Raw genomic sequence first — 20,301 nt, 5'->3', positions numbered from 1 at the left:
ACCTATCCCAAATTTATAACAAACTCAATCATGTCTGTGAATGCCTTTATATCAGGGAATAAGATATTAATTATAGACAGTATAGATACTGTTTTGTGAAGCACCATTGATATGCAATGCTTACTTTACACTCTGAGCTTTACATTTTTAGTAAGACACAGCAGAGCTGGGAAATGATATAATAATCTACACCAGATTTGAAGTATGTGCAAGAAAAAATTCCAAACAAAACACACAGGGAAGCCCAGTCTTTGTGGGTTGCTGCAAAAGAAAGATGAGAATAAAGAAAGTTTCAGTTCCACCTGTCAATGGGGAAGATGCTCCTTCCCATCACCAGGAGAAATCTTTGCATCATAACTGACAGCATATTTGCAGTGTGCCAGACTAAGTACTTACTGACTGAAAACAAAGCAGTGAAAGGAATATTTGTACAAAAGCCACACAACGGAACTTGTGGGGTAAAAAAGTCTTCTAAGTGAAGTAATAAGTCATCACAGATAGAAATTGTACTAGTCTGGTTTAGAAATTGATTCTGTATGTGCTGAAATGGGCATTCAGTGATAACACCCTAGTTCCCACCACTGTTTTGGTGAGAAAAGTAGTTTAGAAGAGACAGCTTGTCACAAATCACCATGGTGTTCCAAATGTTTGCTTGGGATATGGGCTACCCAGTTCATACTTTTTAGGTCAGTTCTTCAAATTTCAGAAGGAAGAAGATTTAAGCTAGGATCTTCTGCTCTCCAGAGGACTGCCGTAACTATGAGACTATTCATTTATTCTGAAGATCTGACATTTTATCTGTGGGAAAAACCCAGTGATCTGAGAGTTGTCTCTGTGTAAAAAGAGGTTTTCTTTTATTTCTCAGAAGTTTTGATAGGTCTATCTTTTCTTCCCAGTTTTGTGAAATAGCTCTTTGAGCTGTCTTTGATTACATAATCTAATGTGTAAGTTAATTGACTTCAGTGTTATAATAATAGTAACAGTAATGCAAGCATTATTAAGCAGTTATTATGACTTCTCTTTTGGGAAGAAAACTCATAATTGCCTAAACTCTGAAGTGATTCACAGGAATCTTTCTTAAATTAATACATACTGACAACTTATGATGAGCCAAGCAGTGTCTGAATTCCTGCTCTAAGCATTCTGAATGAACCTGTTATTTTTAAAATTATTTTAATTTAAACCATTTTAGGCAAGATGATTTGTATGTCATGAAGCAAGTTGGTCTTTGAATTGCAGTCTTTGCAATTCAGAGCAAAGAGCCTTACTCTGATCTTGACGACATTAGCTCATGGAAGTATAAAACATGTTCTTGCGCACTTGGTCAAATGCTCTGTGCCATTTCCCCCATAATTAAAAACCCTTTCAGTGTATTTTGAAGTTCACTGCAAAGTATTAAAACTTTTATTAAAACTCAGCTGATCTCCTGCTGATGAGCCAACAACTGTGCTGAAATTGTTTTCCTCAGATGAATTCAGTTTATTATCATCAAATTGTAATACTAACTCACTAACTCCATCCAAGAGCACCTGGGCATGTGCTCTGTATTTTATTGACTCTAAGAGTGAAGCGAGAGAATTTTACACCAATCAGTAACAAAGGTGTGTATGACTAGAGGCACTCACGTTCCACCTATATGTAAAGAAACAAGATGAAAATAAGTTGAGAATGGGGAAAAGTTAGGGAAGACTCCATTGTAAGCTACTGCCATCAGTCGATGGACTGAACCTGTCTTCTACCCCATAAAGATGCCTATTGGGTAAGAATCACTCTGTGTGGGCTGAATACTTTCACTGGGGATTAGAGTTTGTCTGTGCATTGCTTTAAATATGTTTTTGCAGTCAGATTCTATCACTGGCAATCCTTGAACCTTAACCTGTCACCCTTTTTTATTAATAAATAGTGATATTCCATAAGCTGTTAGTGTGAGTCCTTCCCAGGTGCCGGCTGTTGCTGGCAGTGGGTAACATAAATAAAGAGGAAGACTTACTAAGGGGTCATAAACTGGGAAGACCTGCTGAGGAGCCTCCCTTAGGCTGTCCCTGACTAAGTCAGCCAAACCACCCTGTGATCCAGCAGGGCATTTCAGTGAAGGGTCCCCCTAAGAGGGTGCTGACAGACTGGTCTCAGCTTTCCTGGAGTACTGACAGACAAATCAAACACTGAGGGTTGAATGGATGTCCCCAAACCAAGGGGGATGAAACCTTCTTTTTTCATCTGACACTTAGAAAATGAGTTTCCTGCTTAGGATCATCAAATGATATTGTAAGTGTAAAATAGTCAGTCATAAAAAGAAAACAACCCAAACCAACAACCTGTATGGACCACAACAAACATAGACAGCTCTAGGGGAAGTGAATGTTAGCATTCCTTGACAGAGAATGGATCTTAATTGCTTAGTGCTGTTTGGAATGACTTTTTTTTTTTTTAACCTTAACTGTTGGGAGACAAAAGGTAAGAACCTCTGTTTTGCCTCAGTACAAATCCATTGTTTCTTCCTCTTAAGATGAAAGACTCAGGGCCATGTTACTCAAAAGGTTGTCTTATTGGAACAAATATTATCACAATCTGATCTGCAAAGAAACAGCTTATGCTCAGCAGGGCTACACTAATTCACAAGGAGATTTACTTGAAGGTTAAGAAATTTGTGTGGTCAGTTATGTGCTTCCCTTCTTCTCCTTCCAGTAAGCCACTGTGTCGGAAAATTGTAAGTTTTCCTTGAAGCCTGTTGGCTGGTCTCTGGTGTTTCACAGGACACTTGAAAGGAGTGTGATGCTGCACAGAACTGGGGGGACAATCTATCACTTGCCTTGTGTTGTCATTTATGAACCTTTTGATGGCATAGCCCCTTTCCCTCTCACATTATGATTACATCCTACCCTTTTTTTTCATACTTAAGAGATATCTTCTGTGTAATTACTATTCACGTTGTAATTGTCTGGGGAAAGAAAAGCAGTTTCATGCATGGACTATCTAAATATTTTCTTGCTGGGTAGTTTTTCCTATTTATCCATAATTATGGTTATGTCAGTGACATCTAGCTTTGACAAATAAACAAGGAGATATAAACAGTCTTTATGCTTTATTCAGAGAAACAGATTGTTTACTACAAATTAATTTTTTTTGCATATTAAAAATAAAAATGTCATAAATTGTGAAGCTGGATAAACTTTATTTCCATCTTCTTCAGTCTGTAGAACATGGAACAGGCATCTATGAAACAGCACTTCTGTTTCATTTTTCATCTGGTCTTCTCTATACTGTAAATACCGTGGTCAGTTTGCTGAGTGTCGCTTACACATCTAAAGCTTGTGTTATCTGGTGAAGGAATTTGAACTCTTTTAGTCTTTGGAGTTGTATGTCAGATGGGAATGATTGAGATCTTCACCTGGCACAAAGAGATGAAGCACTGTTACGTATCTTCTAATAGTTACAGGTCCCTGAAAGGATAAGTGATGTGGGTCAAGAGTAAAAGGGAAGAAATGTCCTATAGCTATACATACTTACAACTGTACTTCTTTTATGCTCAAAAAAGTTTCCCCTGCTCTGGTGCAAGCATCATAATACCAGTGAAAAATCTAAAAAAATGATGGAGAGGGGCTGGGAGCTATTTCACTGGAGGTCACATAACCTTGCTGTGTTCCACTGCTCTGGTCGTGTGCACTCTTCCTGCCAAAGACAGAAATACAACTGTTGGAAATCAGCATTTCTATGCTGAGTAAAATTAATATTCACGTCTCACATCAGTGTGTGGAACACAAAATTCACCAATATCCATGCACATGTGTGTGTTTATGTATATGTGTGCACATATATATATATATATATATATATATATATATTTAAGATCACAAACCTGCATTGTACAGGCAGAAAGCAGTCTGTTCACTTAAAGCACTCTCAGTCTCAGAATGGGATTGCTGTCTGAAGTGTGAGCACTTAGAAATCCTGGTACAAAGCATATATGACTTCCATTTTCTATCAGAAAAATGATGGTATATGCAATGTGGTGCTTTGAAAACTTTCCATCCCATTCTAAGTACCAATCTCAGTGTAATCTTTGCTGCATAACATTTAGACAAAAGCTTTTAGTTATGAGTTATGGCATTTTGTTAGTTAAACAAAATCTCCAAATATGTAGGAGCAGAACTTACCTGCACTCTTATCCTTTACTCAGTTCACTGCACTGGGGCACATGTAGCCAAGGCTGACCTCTGAAGAAGTCTTGATTTCCTCTTTGTCATGAATCCTTGCTGTGCTGCTTCTCATCTAGGCTGGGTTATCTCAGGAGCTGTTGAGGTAGCTGGTCAGATTTTGTGGGTTATGTTGTTTTTTTCCCTTCCTTATTTTCCATAGGAGTGGATAGACAATGTCTGTGCACAACAATCCATACCGGGGTGACAAATCTCCTCTGCTCTGTGGAAGTACTTTGTGGGGTCTTGGAGACTGCTGATTGCCTGAACTGAATTTGTGCCCTCACTGTAATAAAGCATCTCCTACACAATGGGACAGAAGGCAAATGTAAGTAAGAACTTTTACTGGGCTCATGAGTTCACTGAGACTGAGGATATGATGGCTTTGTTAATGATGCATAGGTGTTGTGGTGGGACACCAAACACACAGCTCTAGAATTAATAAGATATCATAGAGTTTCTGAAATGCACTTCCTGATGTGTACGTGACACTGTACCCATCAAGATGAAGTCTTCTTTTAGAGTTTTATGTGTTGGTCTCATTCTTCAAACTGAACAGAGGGCTTGAATACAGTTTTGTCCAAATGTTATCACCTCAGGCCACAACAGTAAAGAAGTTTGGGCTTCAGCCCAAAAACAGCCAGGGTAAGATCTCATCAATACTTGGATGTAATATATTGTAAGTAAAGCACAGGAAGGAAGAAAATTTTTGGCTCATTAGGATATGTATTTTCCTTTGAGTCAGACTGGGCCAGATACACCTGAGGCTTCAAAGGGTTTATTTCTGAAAAACTGGGAAAAAGTGAAATAGGTTTATAGATGTTTGCAAGCGCTCAGTGATGTATTGCGAAATTAAACTCATCCTCATTAAAAATATGTCCATAGTATTACTTCCTGAAAGTTTTCTGGCTTGTTTTTTAATGAGGGGATAGTTGTGGTGTGCCTGAATTTAGCTGAGGGAAAAATCCTGACGTCTATGAAAGCTGTTACAACCTAGCAGCAGCATCCTTGTGTTCCTCAAAGCTCAGTGCTATGGGCTTCATTCAGGGCTCACTGAAGCAACAGAGCTTGTCTATGCTTTTTATTTATGGTGAAGTTTCTGTATGTAAAGAGGAACTTTATTATAAACATTTCTTCTATATCAACTTCTAAAGCAAAAAAATTATACAGATGAAATGATAAATATTTAACTTCCTTGTACCCCTTGTATTTCTTCTGTAAGAACTACAAAGTAGAAATGTGTCCTGAATATTCATTTGCATTTTCTGTATTTTTTTACTCTGTTTTCAGTTGAAGATGGAACAGACCATACATTGCTGTAATCTCCTTAAAATACAATTTTTCTCTAGGCAATCTTAAATACTTTTGCACAGCTTCCACCTCTATCATCATATAAATGAACATTTTCACAGTAAAAGTAATATTTGAAAAGATAGTTTGAACATTTTACCTGGACTCTATTTGTTTCCAGTCTGCTCTTCTCGCCTGTAGCATGTCCAGCCCTGCCTGCTGTCTTTTTTTGACATTGAGGTCCTTTCCCAAAGAATATGTAATTTACAAAGGCATATTCCAGCAAGGCCAGGAACACAAACACAAAGCATCCCATCAGGTAAATATCGATTGCCTTGACATAGGGAATCTTTGGCAAGGTCTCCCTGAGATGGGTGCTGATGGTGGTCATGGTCAGCACAGTCGTGATTCCTGTGAAAGGAAGAAATAGACATTGACTAGTTAGACAAGGAAGGAGATTTGAGCACAAAAGACATAATGGCAGCATTGCACTACTCATGCAGAGTGGTTAATTATGTGATCAGGTCCTTAGCAGCCAAAGGAATGCATTTTGCAGAACTGGAAAGGAAAATATGCTTGCAACTCTGCTGACAGCACCTTCCTTGGCTTTTCATGCAGTGGAGAGTAAATGAAATAACCTCTAATAGGCCAGGCTATGTTGGAACTCCTTGCCTTAATTTCTGCAATAACTGTGCTAGGGAATGTGATGTTAGCTGACATGGATCGCAAAGACTTGATCGATGTTCTTTCTATGCAAGAAAATGCTTCTTTTACTTCATTTACACCAGTGGCTCTGCTTTACCCCATAGGTGACTTGCATTGCTATGGGGATCTGCAATAAGCATCTAGCTTCTGATTTAAAATGGAGGATTGAAAGGAGAAAGGGAAGCCTTTTTTTAAAGTGATGGTCTTTGATGAAGAGAAAGTGATACACATATTTGTACCAAAACAACTTTTCCTATTAACTAGGTGCTTGCAAGCAAAGCATTTCCATCTCGTTGCGTTATCCACCACTGAATGATTTTTTTTCTCATGTGTGTTTTTTCTTGTAGCTGGCTGAGATTACTTTTTAGTCTACTTTAATGACAGGTCATTAATGCATGTAGATAATAGCTCTAGGCACAGGTATAACAAGTTCAATTTGCAGGGAAATGGGACAAAATGGCTTTTTGGCAATAGAGGTTAAAAACATAGATGCCTTAAAGCACAGATAGCGCAGAAGATCTTCACTCTAACGGAAAATTGTAGGAAGGAACATGGTATGGGAAAGAACCAGCTCTATAAATAAAACAGACTTATTTTGTGTAAGCTGGTATAGCTCCACTGATGTGAGTAGGATCTTGTGTATTCATTCCAGCCACAGATCTGGCCTGAGAGAACAGTTTTTAACATCAGCAGGGATTGTTCATGCAGGACAGTGTAGATACCCTAAGATAACTGAATTAGACTTTTATGCTCCAGTTTGGAAGCAAGGTATTTTTGGCCAGATCCAAAGACCATTATGTCAACTGGAAGTCAGTCAGAATCCCAACCTAAGTGCAGAGCAAGAGCTTGAGATATTGGCAAGGTCACATCTGCCTGCCTTCCTGACAACCAAGGCCCTGTGCTGCTTGTGTAGGACCACAAGTAATGATGCTACAACCAGCAGTATGGATTTGGTGCCGCTGTTTTCAAAGTGTCTACGTAGTTCAGTCATTTTGAGAAGAAGTTACCTAGAGCAACTCTGGCTGCAGAGGCATCGTAATTGATCCAAAAAGACACCCATGACAGAATTGTGATCAGTGTGGAAGGCATATAGGTTTGCAAAATGAAGTATCCAATATTTCTTTTAAGCCGGAAACTAAGTGATAATCGAGGATATGCTCCTGAAAGAAAGAAGTCATATAATGACTAATGGTAAAGGGAGGCATTGATATTTCTGGGTTGGAGGAAGAGGGGACAACTTTTTTTAACTTGTCAGTGCTTACCTGTTGTAAATTCCACTCTCTTTGATACCATCTTGTAATCCACAATAGAAAATTGAGGGAGCTCGATGTTATTAACTCCTGTTACTGCTGACTCTCCTCCATTCCAGTAAAATTCAATATCATCAGTAGTGTACCCATCTGAAACAGAGGTACAATTTGATTATTGACTTTTCTTTTTGTTTTATTGCTTTGCTTAAATAGTTGCAGTTCAAGTGGAAGGAGCTGCTGTTAATCAGGAATTCAGCCTTCTGTTGTGTGACATTCCTGTTACACAGAAGCCTTTCTCTATGCCCCGAGGAAGCTTTTAGATGTAGAAGAAAAGAGAGAAAACAAGGACAGAATTCGTGATTAAAGTTTGTTTTTTAGCTAGCTCTAATACAACTTTTCAGTCAGGCTTGAGTTGTTCAGTTTGCCAACAGACAAATACATCATCAGCAAAACTTTTAAACTTTCTTTGGAGGAGCTCTGACAGTAAAACCAGGTTCAGTTCCCTTATTTTAATTTGATTTCCTATGCAAGATGTGACAAAATATAGAGTTGGGGGCCAGTGGAGATAAAGATGATTCTAGAAGAATTAAGGTGCCTGTAGTTTCACCTGACAATGTCTGTCAGAGCTGTAGGTAACCCTTTGATATTCATAAAGCATTTTATATTTTAATTAGACCATGCCATCTTTGATCATCTGTTATCACAGAACTATTTCTTTTTTACTCCAAAACTAGCACCTTTCTTCTGTTTCCTTTTAACAGTGATGTTGATTATTTATAATTTAATTAAAAATTAATTTGCCATTCTATCACTAGAAATGCTAACAATATTGTTACCATTTTCAGAAATATTTTGATTAAACTCAAAAGTGACTGAGTTTCAAAAAAATCTCAGAATTGACAACAGTTTTGAACTAATATTTAAACTGGTTCCACTTTATTGCATTTTTCTACTTTCCCCAGATATCTACCAGAGGAGAGAACATCTCATCTATTTTTAATTTTTTCCTTCAGGTGTTAGATTTAATCAGGTTTAAATCCTATAACACAGATCAAATAAAACGTGTTTGAACTCAAAGCTTTAGAAAACTTGACAGTACTTTTGCCAGTTGAACCAACTGTAGCATCAGAAGCCTCCACAGAGTTAGGAACCTATCCTTTCACATGCACAACTAATGCAATATCAAGCTAAGGAAATTACTCTCGAGATGTCTTTTCCTATGATGGTGACTACTAATAGCTTCATCCCTGGAAGGCTGACCACATACAGAACAGACCTGTGGTTTCCCTGGTGACAGTCAGAGAAGCTCTTATGACTTGCTGCCAGGCTCCAGAGATTGCTTGGAAAGTCTGCAGCCATTGAACAGCAATCTTTTGATGCAAACACACAATGACAGGCTGGACAAGGTTAAGCGTTCGCATATTTTATTTCTGAACTGCTCAGTGCCGTGGTGTTCAAACTATCTGAACTGCTCTGAAAACTACACTAACCTATGTAATATGGATTGCTGCTGAAAGCTTAAAACTGGGTTTCCCATTATTTATGCTATTTTTTTTTCAAATGAATCATCCCAGGGCTGTGATAGAGAGCACTGCATGGATGGTTTTCATTCCTTTTCACTGCAAAAGGTCGAGGTAGCTGCTTGGTAGTGAGACTTCAGTAGCTGCTTTAAAGACTTTGCACACAAACCCCAGGGCTGACATGAGCTACATGTAGGGTGTGATACAGAATGATTGCTAAGACTGTTTAAAAGATCAAGACTGAGATTGGCAGGGAAGTGTTAACTTTGTTTTCTTGCAAATCTATTTTATAAAAACCTTCTCTTGATTTATCTTCATGGAAAAGGTGGTGCAAAACAGATGGCATTGGAACTGTCATCTCATACTGAAAGGGTATTGATTATGTGTACACTTTGTACCACACAGATATCCTGAGGTACATGAGGTAATACCTATCCTATGTCTTTAGGGGACAGAATAAAAAACAAAAGGGGCATTACTACTTAGATGTTGAGCAGGTACTTGCTGCAAAGTCACAGGTGAAGGTTTAGATGTGAGAATCCTGAACTCTGCCTCAGGGTTTGGAAGAAAACCATGAAAATGATTCTTCTGTTCTGTGCTGTCATCACTTGTTGCCCTTTTCACATCCTGCCCTCCAGTTTTGCTCTGATTGTGCCTCTTCCTTGGACAGTGCAGGCTGGGACCCAGGGCAAAGAGAGGAACTACCTCCAGTCCTCAGGAGCTCCTAACTTTACTTGCAGCCTCTTAAGGCAGCTGCAGCCAGCCTCTCTGCAGTTTCTCTGACATTTTGAGAAAAGAGGTTTGGCACCTTATCGTGGCTGAAATTCCTTCCCTGAAGGTGAATCATTAGTGATTTAGTTGTTAAAACCCACAATGGTACCAAATAAACACCTGGGATATCAAAAGGCAGATTTCAAAAAGAAACCAGGCAAAACCTCCTACAAAAAGATTGCACCATTTTATTGATACACCGTGTGGTCATGTTGGATCTTTGCAAAAGGAAATTATGTGAGTTTTGTAATGTGCTTTTCCCTAGTCATGCTTCCTATGACTTTGGCTACTAAACAAAAAGTAGAACTAGTAGGTTATAGAGTCAACTGACCAAAAGCAAGAACCTTGCATGTAAGGTATCAGCAAGTGACAACATGTCACTGCTGACAGGCCATGTTTTTAATCTCTACAAACTTAAGAGAGACTTCAAAATACAACAAAAAGTGGGTCTAACGTGAGCTACTACTTTTTCTAAATATACCATTTTTTTTCTTGAATTAAAGCTTCCCTAAAGCTGATGGAAATTATGAGAAAGGGACAGTGATATTTTTCACTCAGGAGCATTCACAATTTTTAGCTCTTTTTTTTAGAAAAGTGGTTGAGCAAAAACATCGTCCTGTGGTTTTAGGTACAGTAAACTTCAGTACATTCATTAGTTCCTTGGCAGTCATTGTAATGACTACTAGACACAAACAAGGAGTAAATTCTCCCTGGACAGTCCATTCCCTCATGCGATCGGATTGTTGCTGTGTGATGCCCTTTCTTGATGTGCTTTGCACATTGTTCTAGGTGTGTGAGGCATTGCTTTTCATGGATGACAATGGCTCACAGGTGCAGGAATTGGAGGCCCTCATGTTTCATAGGTATTGACATGGCTTTTTTCTAGCAAACTTAGGAGCAAGACAGTTGGCTGCAGGGTAAAGACAGGACTTGATCTCACTCTGAACAGTGAGCAGGTGACGGATTGCTCCTTCTCCATTTTCAAGTGGACAGTGGCTTTAAGCGAGGAGCTGTAGTGATGTAAATTAAGAAACCTACAAATGTGGAGCAGGCAGCACCCTTATTTCGGGCAGCAAATGCCTTAGCGTTTACAAAGGAAGAAAAGCTATTTCAGTGATAGGAGAAGTGAGTCTTGCCATTGCAGTGGCCAGTATTAATGCTGGTTTGTTCACCGAACTTATCAGTACTGCCCAGGTATTCCTTCGGCAGCTCTTTTCCCATGTAATCCTTTTCCCTCTGCGTACGTATCTGTGTCACCAATTTGAATGCAAACCTCCCTTTTGTGCCAAGAGAGAGCAGCACTCGCAGCTGGGCCGTGATGTTTGAACACCAATTTCACAAAAGTCAGATATCGCGGGCCTGCAGTATCCCAGTGCTGTTGACAAGGGCTGTCACAGGGTGGGCGGGAGAACGCCGGGATTCCCCGGGACCGCGCGGGGGCGCCAGAGCTCCGCCTTGGGGCCGGGGATGCCCGGGGAATGCGCGGGGGATGAGCGGGGGATGAGAGGGGATGCGCGGGGGATGCGCGGGGGATGCGCGGGGGATGCGCGGGAGATGAGCGGGGGATGAGCGGGGGATGAGCGGGGGATGAGTGGGGGATGAGCGGGGGATGAGAGGGGGATGAGCGGGGGATGAGTGGGGGATGAGCGGGGGATGAGAGGGGGATGAGCGGGGGATGAGAGGGGGATGAGCGGGGGATGCGCAGGGAGCCGAACGCGTTTTCTCCCAACTCGTGGAAGGAGCAGGGCCTCATTGCTGGGCTGGCTGGCATCCCTAGCAGTCTCGCTCTTTTAATCAAGCAGTTTTCTCAGGAATTCTGCATCTGGTTTTGTTGACCTAAATAATGAGGGACCACTAAAATTTTATTTATTTATGTGTTGTATAATTAATAATTATAGTAATAATTAATTGATATTAATAATTTATTAATAGTTAATATTGGTCCCTTAAAAATATTTGTTCTACTTAAGCCTTTTTTTTTCTGCTTGCTAGATTCTTTTCCACCTTCAAAACCACTAAAAACCACATTTAACTGTCCAGCTCAAGAGCTCAAGATATAAAACTTCTGCTTCCTAGAAAATATTGTCTAGAAATGAAAATACAGCAATGAAAATCGCCAACTTTTTTTTTCTTTTTTTTTTTTTCTTTTCTTTTCCCTCTCAACAGCTGAGGGTTTAAGGTCAGAAGTACCACACATCTAAAAAGTAACTATACACACACATGGTAAGAAATAGGTTATGTATAAATCTCCCTCTTCACAGAAAAAAAAAAAAATCAGAAATGTTGCTGACATCATGATATAGCCAAGTTTAATGGTGTATGGGCTCTATTTAACCAGGCTGCTCTATTTAACACTGCAACACTTCTCAAATATCTCTGGGATAAATGAGGATCTGTGTTACATTCACAAGTACAAGTCATGATTCCACTGTCATTACCAATTCAACAGAGATGTCCAAACAGAATCCCTTTTCCCTTCTGATTGTCTGGGGCAGGTAGCTCTGAAACACCCAGCAGCCAGGTCTCTTCCTTAGGATCTAAACAGGGCTTTTCAAAAGACTACATCAATTCCACGTGCACAAATTAGTTGGCTCTGGGTAAAGACATGAGGCTGTACCCCAACCCTCTTCCATTCCTCCCAGATTGTGCCTTTTGTAACAACTTAGTCTTAGTTGCTAAATATATTATATTTTTCTTGTTATTGTTCCTATGATTGTATTCAAACAGAAAGCACATTTCTTCTACATGCCACCAAGGTGGTCCATATACTGGTAAATGTATTAAAATGTATTTAAATATATTTAAACTTAAACTTGACATGTGAATGGTGCACCACACATCTGGAAATCAGTGTAACTGGTTAACATTAAGGTGATAGAATTTCTTGAAAAAGCTTCCTGCCACCTGTGTTTGAGTGAATATTTGCATCTGTGAGGTACTTTTTTTTTTTTCACTGAGAAATACTTTTTGTTTTCCCTGGGGATATGAGTTAGCCTTAGCAACGCTGGACCAAATGAAAACTTGGTTAGACTGCTGGAGTACTAAACATTGTCAGTCATTTAAGAAGGTTTCTCAAATAAAAATAAATTTTATGTATGGGACAATCTGTTCCATCCCAGTTGGAGACATAACTTCCCATCCACTAGAAGAGAAAAATAAATGTTATTACAGCATGAAGTCACTCTCGCAGGATTCTAATCTAGTTCAAAGAGTGAATTAAAACCTTGCTTTAATTTGCAAGTACGTTTAATATTGGTTCAGCTTTACTTGCTATCATTTTTTGTCAGTGGACTTGATACAAACTCAAAGGTCCTGTGGGAGAGAAATTGTTTGGTTATCTGTTTAATGGCTAACACAGCAGGACTTCTCTGTATCACTGTGTCTTAACAGAGGGAAATGAAGGATTCTGGATAAGTAGTCAAACTTGTATTGAAAATGCCTTACCAGTTAATTTGGCTCCTTCCTAGGGGATTATGCTAGTTACAGCAAAGGAACTTAAAGGCTAATATAAATATAATGCAATGAACAATCAGAAAAACACATCAGTATGTTTTAGCTAGTATGGCTTTCATGTGCAAGAGTACCTCCTGTAAGGCATGCTGGTATTTTTGTGTCCTATTCACTTGAAAGAATTTAATTCTCATTAGCTATTAAAAAGACCCAAATGAAGGAATTATTAGGAAAAGGAAGCAAATGTAAAATTCTTTGCATTTCCATATACATTCCAATTCACATTGTGCTATTTCGTGTAGTTTCCTTTCTTTGCCTAAAATAGCAATCCTAAATTGGCTAGAGTGAAGGACACACAAGATTCCAGTGAAGAAAGGACCTGGCTGAGTCACAATTCTTTAGCCTGGAGGTAAGATGGTAAAAAAAGTCTGTAAGATCCTAAGTTAGCATGGTGAGCTTGAAGAGCACATGGTTATTTACAGACCATGAGAATTTCAGACCAAGAAAGTGACAAATCATATGTCTAGTGACAAGTTTGAAAGAAATAAAGGGAAATTCAGCATACAGATAAACTGCAGAAATCACTCATTGACATGAGTGTTCTGTGTTTATGCTTGTTCAAAAGCTGCCATAGAATCACAGAATAAAAATCTGTCCGGGTTGTTAAATATGATACTATTTCTGACTGGATATAGCAAAGTGCAGAACACTTACTGGAGGTGTTTGCTGAGGAAATATCAGCATGTGTGTCCTAGGCTCTGTTCTAACTTCATTGATATGTTCTGCTGGCCACTCTCAGAGACAAGATGATGGGTGGGAAGGACATTTGATCTAAGACAGTACAACAGTTAGAGATCTGACATGTTCCAGTGCAGCCTGATTCACCCATCTCATTTCTTTCACCTTTACAACACTTCTCTTTCATCACCAGAGTGAAAACTTTTAGCCTGATGTTAAGACCCTGGGACTCTACACATCTCTGTGTAATTCCTGGAAATCAAATTGTGATTAAAAACTCTTGTTCATGCCCACATATTTTGAGTAGTAATAAGCACCCTGCTCATAGTAGCTTAGAGGCTAAGATGTCACTGAAAACTCTGAAGTTCCTTGTATGCAAATGTTTAGTGAGCAGGGCCAGCGATTGAAATTTGGGCTTGAATAATTTTGATGAATAATTTTAATTTCTATTTCTAAAAACTTCCACCAATAATATATTGTTTTTTATTTTTTTTTTTAGAAATCAGGTGAGCAGTATGTGTTCATGACTGGTGTCTGCTTGTGCAGCCCAGACACAGACACTTGTGTAATTGTACACATAATATGTACAAAGTGCACAACTGCTGTCAACAGGTCAGCCCTGATACACACATAATACATCAGTTTCTACAGACTTTTAGCAAGTTTCTCATCTTGTAAGTTAGAGTGGCTCTGAAGCATGACGTTTTAAGATGGCACGTTAGTAAGTTCGGTTGTTATATATGCTGAGGAACATTTTGTTTAATCGCTTCCACATTTCTCACTCGTTTGCCTGGATCCTCTTCTCTGGTGGGTTTGATACTACCAAGGTTCTGAACTCATACTGTCATGTCCTTGTCTAAAGACTAGTCAACAGTGATTAGGGCAGCAGCTATGCATGAGAAGGTTAGCCCAGTCTCCTTGCCTTGCATGCCATTTCACTTGCTGGTGATACCAGGCTCCTTGAGAGCTTGGAGCTGGAAAGAGAGGATTTGCTTCTTTCCAGTAGCAAGTGTCAGAAATCCCAGCCATCTTCTCTTCTTTTCATTCTGAGATACCTTCTTCCTGAATCTGTTTTGATCTTTCTGCTTCTCCCTTTCTCATTCTTCTTTTGAATTGACACTCTGCTAGGTACCAGCTGTATCTCAACAGGCAGAAAGGTGAACCAAAGCTCCTGACCTCTGGAAAAGTTTGCTTGCTTTTTTCCCCCCTTTCTTTTTTTCTTCTAACCTTTATTCCCTTCTGGTTTGATGTGGAGGAAGAAAATATCCATTTTCAGGAGCAGCAAAATGTAGACCACCCATTGTTTCTACTCTAGTCCTGGCAGCACAGGCTGGGAGTGCTGGACTCACGATTAAAGACCTTGACATGTTGAGAGAGACCTGCCCTCTCCTGAAAGCCTCATGCAATTCTTCACCTTGTTTGCTAACTCAAAGGACTTCCACACCTTCACACAAACCTGACTAAGGTAACTTGCTTGCAGTGCTCTCAGGAGGACATTTCATGTAGAATTTGTAAGTCCAATGCAAGTCTCTTTTCAACTCCACCAGTTTCTTCCTTCCTCTTTTTATTTTTTTCTCATTTGAGCTGCTATACAATAGATGACTCTCACAGTCTGAGCCATAATCCTCGAAGTCTTTTTTTCTGACTTGAATTGCTTTACAAAGTTAAAAAGGGAACAACACTATTTATAAGCACATTATGTAAACATTAGCAACAGAGGTTCAGCTGCTTAGCATTCAATTAATTTAGTTCAGTCAATATTGCATGGTACACAGTTTTGTCTGCTCATATTGTAAACACATCTTGCCCTTGAGCACTTCTTTCATTTGACTAATTAAGATCTGCCTCTAAGTGCTCTCATTTTGTTGCCAGGCAGACTCACCCAACTTTAGATACAGCTGTTGTACTCGGTGAAAAAAGCATTTGAAATCCAGGTCCATCTGGTTGGTGCTCCAGTGTGTCAGGCCAAAACCTGCTCTTCTTTTAGGCAGAAGGGTCTCTGCTTTCCACAGGACTCAGACTGGAGACGGATCAGGACATTGTGTGTTTCTTACTTACGCCAACATGTCGTATACAAGTATACATATTTCTGCACAATATTGTGTTCCCACCTGAGACAGTGAAAACCCTTTTAAAATTTTAATTATTTAATGCAGGTGCATAAAGTTTTTCAGAGAGGTAAATGTGGAACCAAGTACACGTCCACTGTACTTGGGCTTTTTATATAAATAGCGAGAATGAAGTTTTCAAGGTGGTCTGCCCTTTCTTTTCTGATTCTCCTCGTCACTGGGGGAAGAGGATGAGTGTGAGTGGCTGTTTGGTGTTTAGCTGCCAGCATGGTCTCACTCACTATTCTGACTATGTATGTAGATAAATTTTTAATTCATTTTAATTTCCATTCAGACAAAATTAAGAATAATTGAGAGGAATTTGGCAATGCACATGTATTGTACACATACTCCACATTTTCTGTGTGCAGATTTTGTCAAAATAATTACACATTACTGAACTCATATACTGTGCTGAGAAAAAATTCTTGCCTGAAAAATACCATGTTCCCTTGGGCAAAACCAGGCTGAGTTCAGAGAGGAGTGCAGTCCTGCACCAAGGAGATGAATGTTTCATTGGACATCAAGGTGCCTGAGGTGCTGCTATGATTGCCATTTTTTCTTTAAGCACTAAAGAATGAGTAGGGGGGTTCTGTGGCTAAAAGCACAGGCTAAAGTCAAGGAATAGGCTTTTTGGGTGGTTAATGTACATCTCTGCTTAGTATCTGCAGTTTTGTGTGGACGGAGGCAGACATGCAGCACACTCATTAGTGGACTAATGTAAGGTGTAATGGGGGGGCAGGTGCTGCATGGAGGGAGAAGATCCAAGGTCTTATAATCAAAAGATTCTGAATAGTTTCCTGCCTGCCTAATCTTGTTGCTACATTTTCACCCACAGTAAGTGTGTGAAATATTTGAATTTCAGGTTCTGTTGCTTTGACCCTAAATGTGAATACAAATAAGGCAGTCATGGTTTGTGTGGTTTGGATTAGAAATTATAAAAGTTTCAATAACAGAGGTTTTTTTTTGTTTGTTTTTTTTTTTTTTTTTTTCCCTCAGGAAGAGCTCTCCATAGGTATTTATTGATCATAGAATCATAGAGACAGAGAAAGGTTTGATTTGGAAGGAAATTAAATTTCCAACCCTCCTGTCATGGGCAGGGACACCTTTCACTAGACCAGGTTGCTCAAAGCTCCATCCAACCTGGTCTTGAACACTTCCAGGGATGGAGCATCCACACCTTCTCTGGGCCACCTGTGACAGTGTCTCACCACCCTCACAGTAAAGAATTTGTTCCTAATATCTAATCTAAACCTATTGTCTTTCAATTTGAAGCCACTACCCCTTGTCTTGTCATTACATGCCTTGGTCTTTTTTTGGCACTCTTTAGATACTGGATGGTGCTCTAAGGTTTTCCTGGTCTCCTAATCTTCAGGCTGAACACCTCCAACTCTCCCAGTCTATCATCGTAGGAGAGGTGCTCTGTCCCTCTTGATCACTCTCCTCTGAACTCACTCCAGCAGGTCCATATCCTTCTCATGCTGAGGACCCCAGGGCTGGACACAGCACTACAGGTGGGGTCTCACAAGAGCAGACTGAGGGGCATAACCACATCCCTCGACCTGCTGGACCTACTGCTTTTGGTACAGCCCAGGAGGTAATTTGGCTTCCTGGGCTGAGAGCGTATATTGCCAGGTCATGTTAAGCTTCCCCTCAACCAAAGCCCCCAATCCTTCTCCTAAGGACTGCTCCCAATCCATTCCTTAACCAGCCTGTAATTGTGCCTATAATTGTACACTTACTGTAATTGTGCATTTAGAGAATGTAAATGAATAAGAATGGAAATAGATTACTCAGAAGATTGGCCACATATTCTGAGCTAAATCACTGAGAGTATTAGCCAAAAAGGCACCTTTCCAGGAAGCTGCAGGAAGAGATAGCAGTACTGGGGAGCAATCTAGTAACCTTTAGGTGTTGTTTCAATCAGACAGATTACAGCTCAGATCTGTAATTAGAGTTACCATGCAGTCTTTCCATTTCCCTGGACATCAGCACTATGCCTATGCAGCCCTGATCCTGGGGTCCAGTGCCTCATGTGAAATGAGTCATTGTCTAATTCAGTTTTCATCTACATGCTAATGGGCAATGGTCCCTTTTAGAAACCAGGCTTGCACTCTAATGGTAACAGGTATTTGAAAGACTGAGGGAGATGAATGTGCATCTCTGCACAGATGTTTCCTTCATGGCTAGGGAGATCTAAGCTAGGAGTCTGGGAAACTTGGTGCTGCTGTTTCCATGGAAGCCTGTTAAATTGAGGACTGCCAGTCACCAGAAAAATATAAATTAAATGAAAAATTGTATCTGTATGAATGATGTCTTCAAACAAACCTGAAATGGTCAACTTTTTCTTCTTGAAGATTTCCACACACTGTGGTTTCCCATAACAACCTATGCCTCTTTGTACAGTCTACTCTGGCACTTAATGTTTGTTGCTATAAGATTATGAGGAAGCTGAATTAATAAAGCTATTAGAAGTGGTAGCAGAAAGCTGATAGAGGAAGCATTAAGAGTTTTATCTGAAGGGTTCAATTCTGTGCTCTGTTTGCAGAGAAGTTTCCTGAGGGCCAAAGGGTTTGCATGTGAGTATACGGCTCAGTTAATAAAATTACTTCATATTGATATTGTCCCAGGTCAGATAAGCCATCTTTCCACAGTGAGCTTTGAGGCATTGTGTTTTGTTACTTGTATTACTGCAGTGTCAAGAAGCCATACATAGAGATCAAGACAGAGAAGGGATAGGTACTGAGTAGATAATTTCTCAAGATTTATAATATATGTAAATACAGATGCATTGGGGGAAAAGCTTCATTTTCTCAAACTGAAGCAAATGTATACCTGTGAGAATCTTCCAGTTTGTTCTGGGGTTTTGCTTTTATGTAGCAATTCACATCTTAGCAGAAGACAAATATATAAATGATACTTATGGCTGTAACATTCTAGGACAACTGTATTGTCTCAAAGCACAGTATACCAGCTCTTCCAAGATTGTTATATTACGAGGTGCAGAGATTATTTTTCCTTCAGCTCTGACTGCAGAAATACAGTCTTATCTAAGAGCACAACTGCTTCTGCTTTTGGAGAAGTCAGCCCCTCCTCTAAATGAACACTTAATTTTTTTAAAGCAAGCTAAGCTTTTTTTTTTTTTTTTTGCTGTTCCCCTGGCCTGGGGGATCTTAGAGGCTGAAGACAGAGACTTGATGAGGCTGTGCTGGGAAATTACTCAGCTCCAGCTTTTCTGTCCTCTGTAGTCACCAGGGGACACCCTGGGTCACATATTGGTGCCTCTGAGATTACTGAGATGACACTAAACAAGAAGAGCAGTGGGTGAAAATAAATGCATTCCTCTGTGTGCAATAGAAAAGTGCTTAAGACATACTAAGCTTTGCTAATTTCATATGTTCGTGTTCTGGAATTGTTGAATGCCAAATATTTGCTATTAAAATCTATGCATCCATATAAAGACAAGCTATCCATCTTTTTGAAAATAAAATGGGAAAGTCATATAGACTAAACTATCTGCATCTGAGTAACTTGTAAATTTGTGTGCAGTGTAAAAATACATTGTGAAAGTAACATAACTGATTTATAGTCCTCTGGGGAAAGAAATCTTTCCAAAGTGTGGAAACAGAGCAGTCACTGTGGCTTAACACTAGTGTGCTGTGAAGAATGAATTATTTTAGCTCAGTGACTGACTTAAAAGAAGAGTGGTAAGGATTGACATAAACTGAGCCAAAAATACATTTTAACTTTTGATGTGGGAAAAAAAAAAAAAGGGAAGCATGCAGTCGTATTTGGCTGATTTCTCAGTTTCAATATCAACAAGTTATTTGTGAATCTGCCTCTCAAAGTATCTAAAAAACAACTTGCTCTTCTTCACAGCTTTGTGCTAGTCTTTCTGTTCCTGTGATGTTTAAATCTGCTGCTGTGGATGCTCATGCTGTAACTTTAAAAACTCTCGTTTTGCTGCCAGCATGTTCTCTGCAGCTCAAGAGGGATGGCATGTCAGAAGTTAATGTGGATCCACAGATTTTTGTGTGTGTGCAGTGTCTCCATGGGCGATCCTTCTGAGAGTGTGTTTGCAATGATACAAGCTCAGTATGTGTATTCTGCATTGGGCATATGGAGTAACCTAGGGTCTATTATCTAAATGTCTTAAGAAATTACAAAGTGAGTTTCAAATTTCAAAATGTGTTGCCCAGAGAGTAGTCACTTTGCTATCCCAGTGGGCAATATATGGGATAACTTCGGCAGCCTTTTGTGCTGATCTCCATTCCTG

General features: G+C 39.6%; 1 protein-coding gene across 1 annotated transcript in view; it reads right to left on the bottom strand.

Annotated features, from left to right (window-relative positions):
• The window catches only part of GABRB1 (gamma-aminobutyric acid type A receptor subunit beta1), a gene marked incomplete at its 3' end in the record, with an annotated part of 107,917 nt that overhangs the window by 1,470 nt on the left and 86,146 nt on the right, over positions 1-20,301 (bottom strand). The window contains exons 5-7 of the mRNA XM_083861597.1: positions 7,451-7,588; positions 7,196-7,348; positions 5,644-5,894 (exon numbers count right to left, since the gene is read on the bottom strand). Coding sequence (XP_083717723.1) covers positions 5,644-5,894; positions 7,196-7,348; positions 7,451-7,588 — 542 coding nt within the window. The remainder of the gene's footprint in view (positions 1-5,643; positions 5,895-7,195; positions 7,349-7,450; positions 7,589-20,301) is intronic.

Source organism: Zosterops lateralis (assembly GCF_965231275.1).
Source record: "Zosterops lateralis genome assembly, chromosome: 5".
Classification (NCBI taxonomy): domain Eukaryota; kingdom Metazoa; phylum Chordata; class Aves; order Passeriformes; family Zosteropidae; genus Zosterops; species Zosterops lateralis.
Note: the sequence above shows the minus strand (reverse complement) of the source record. Positions and strands in the feature narration are given on the sequence as shown.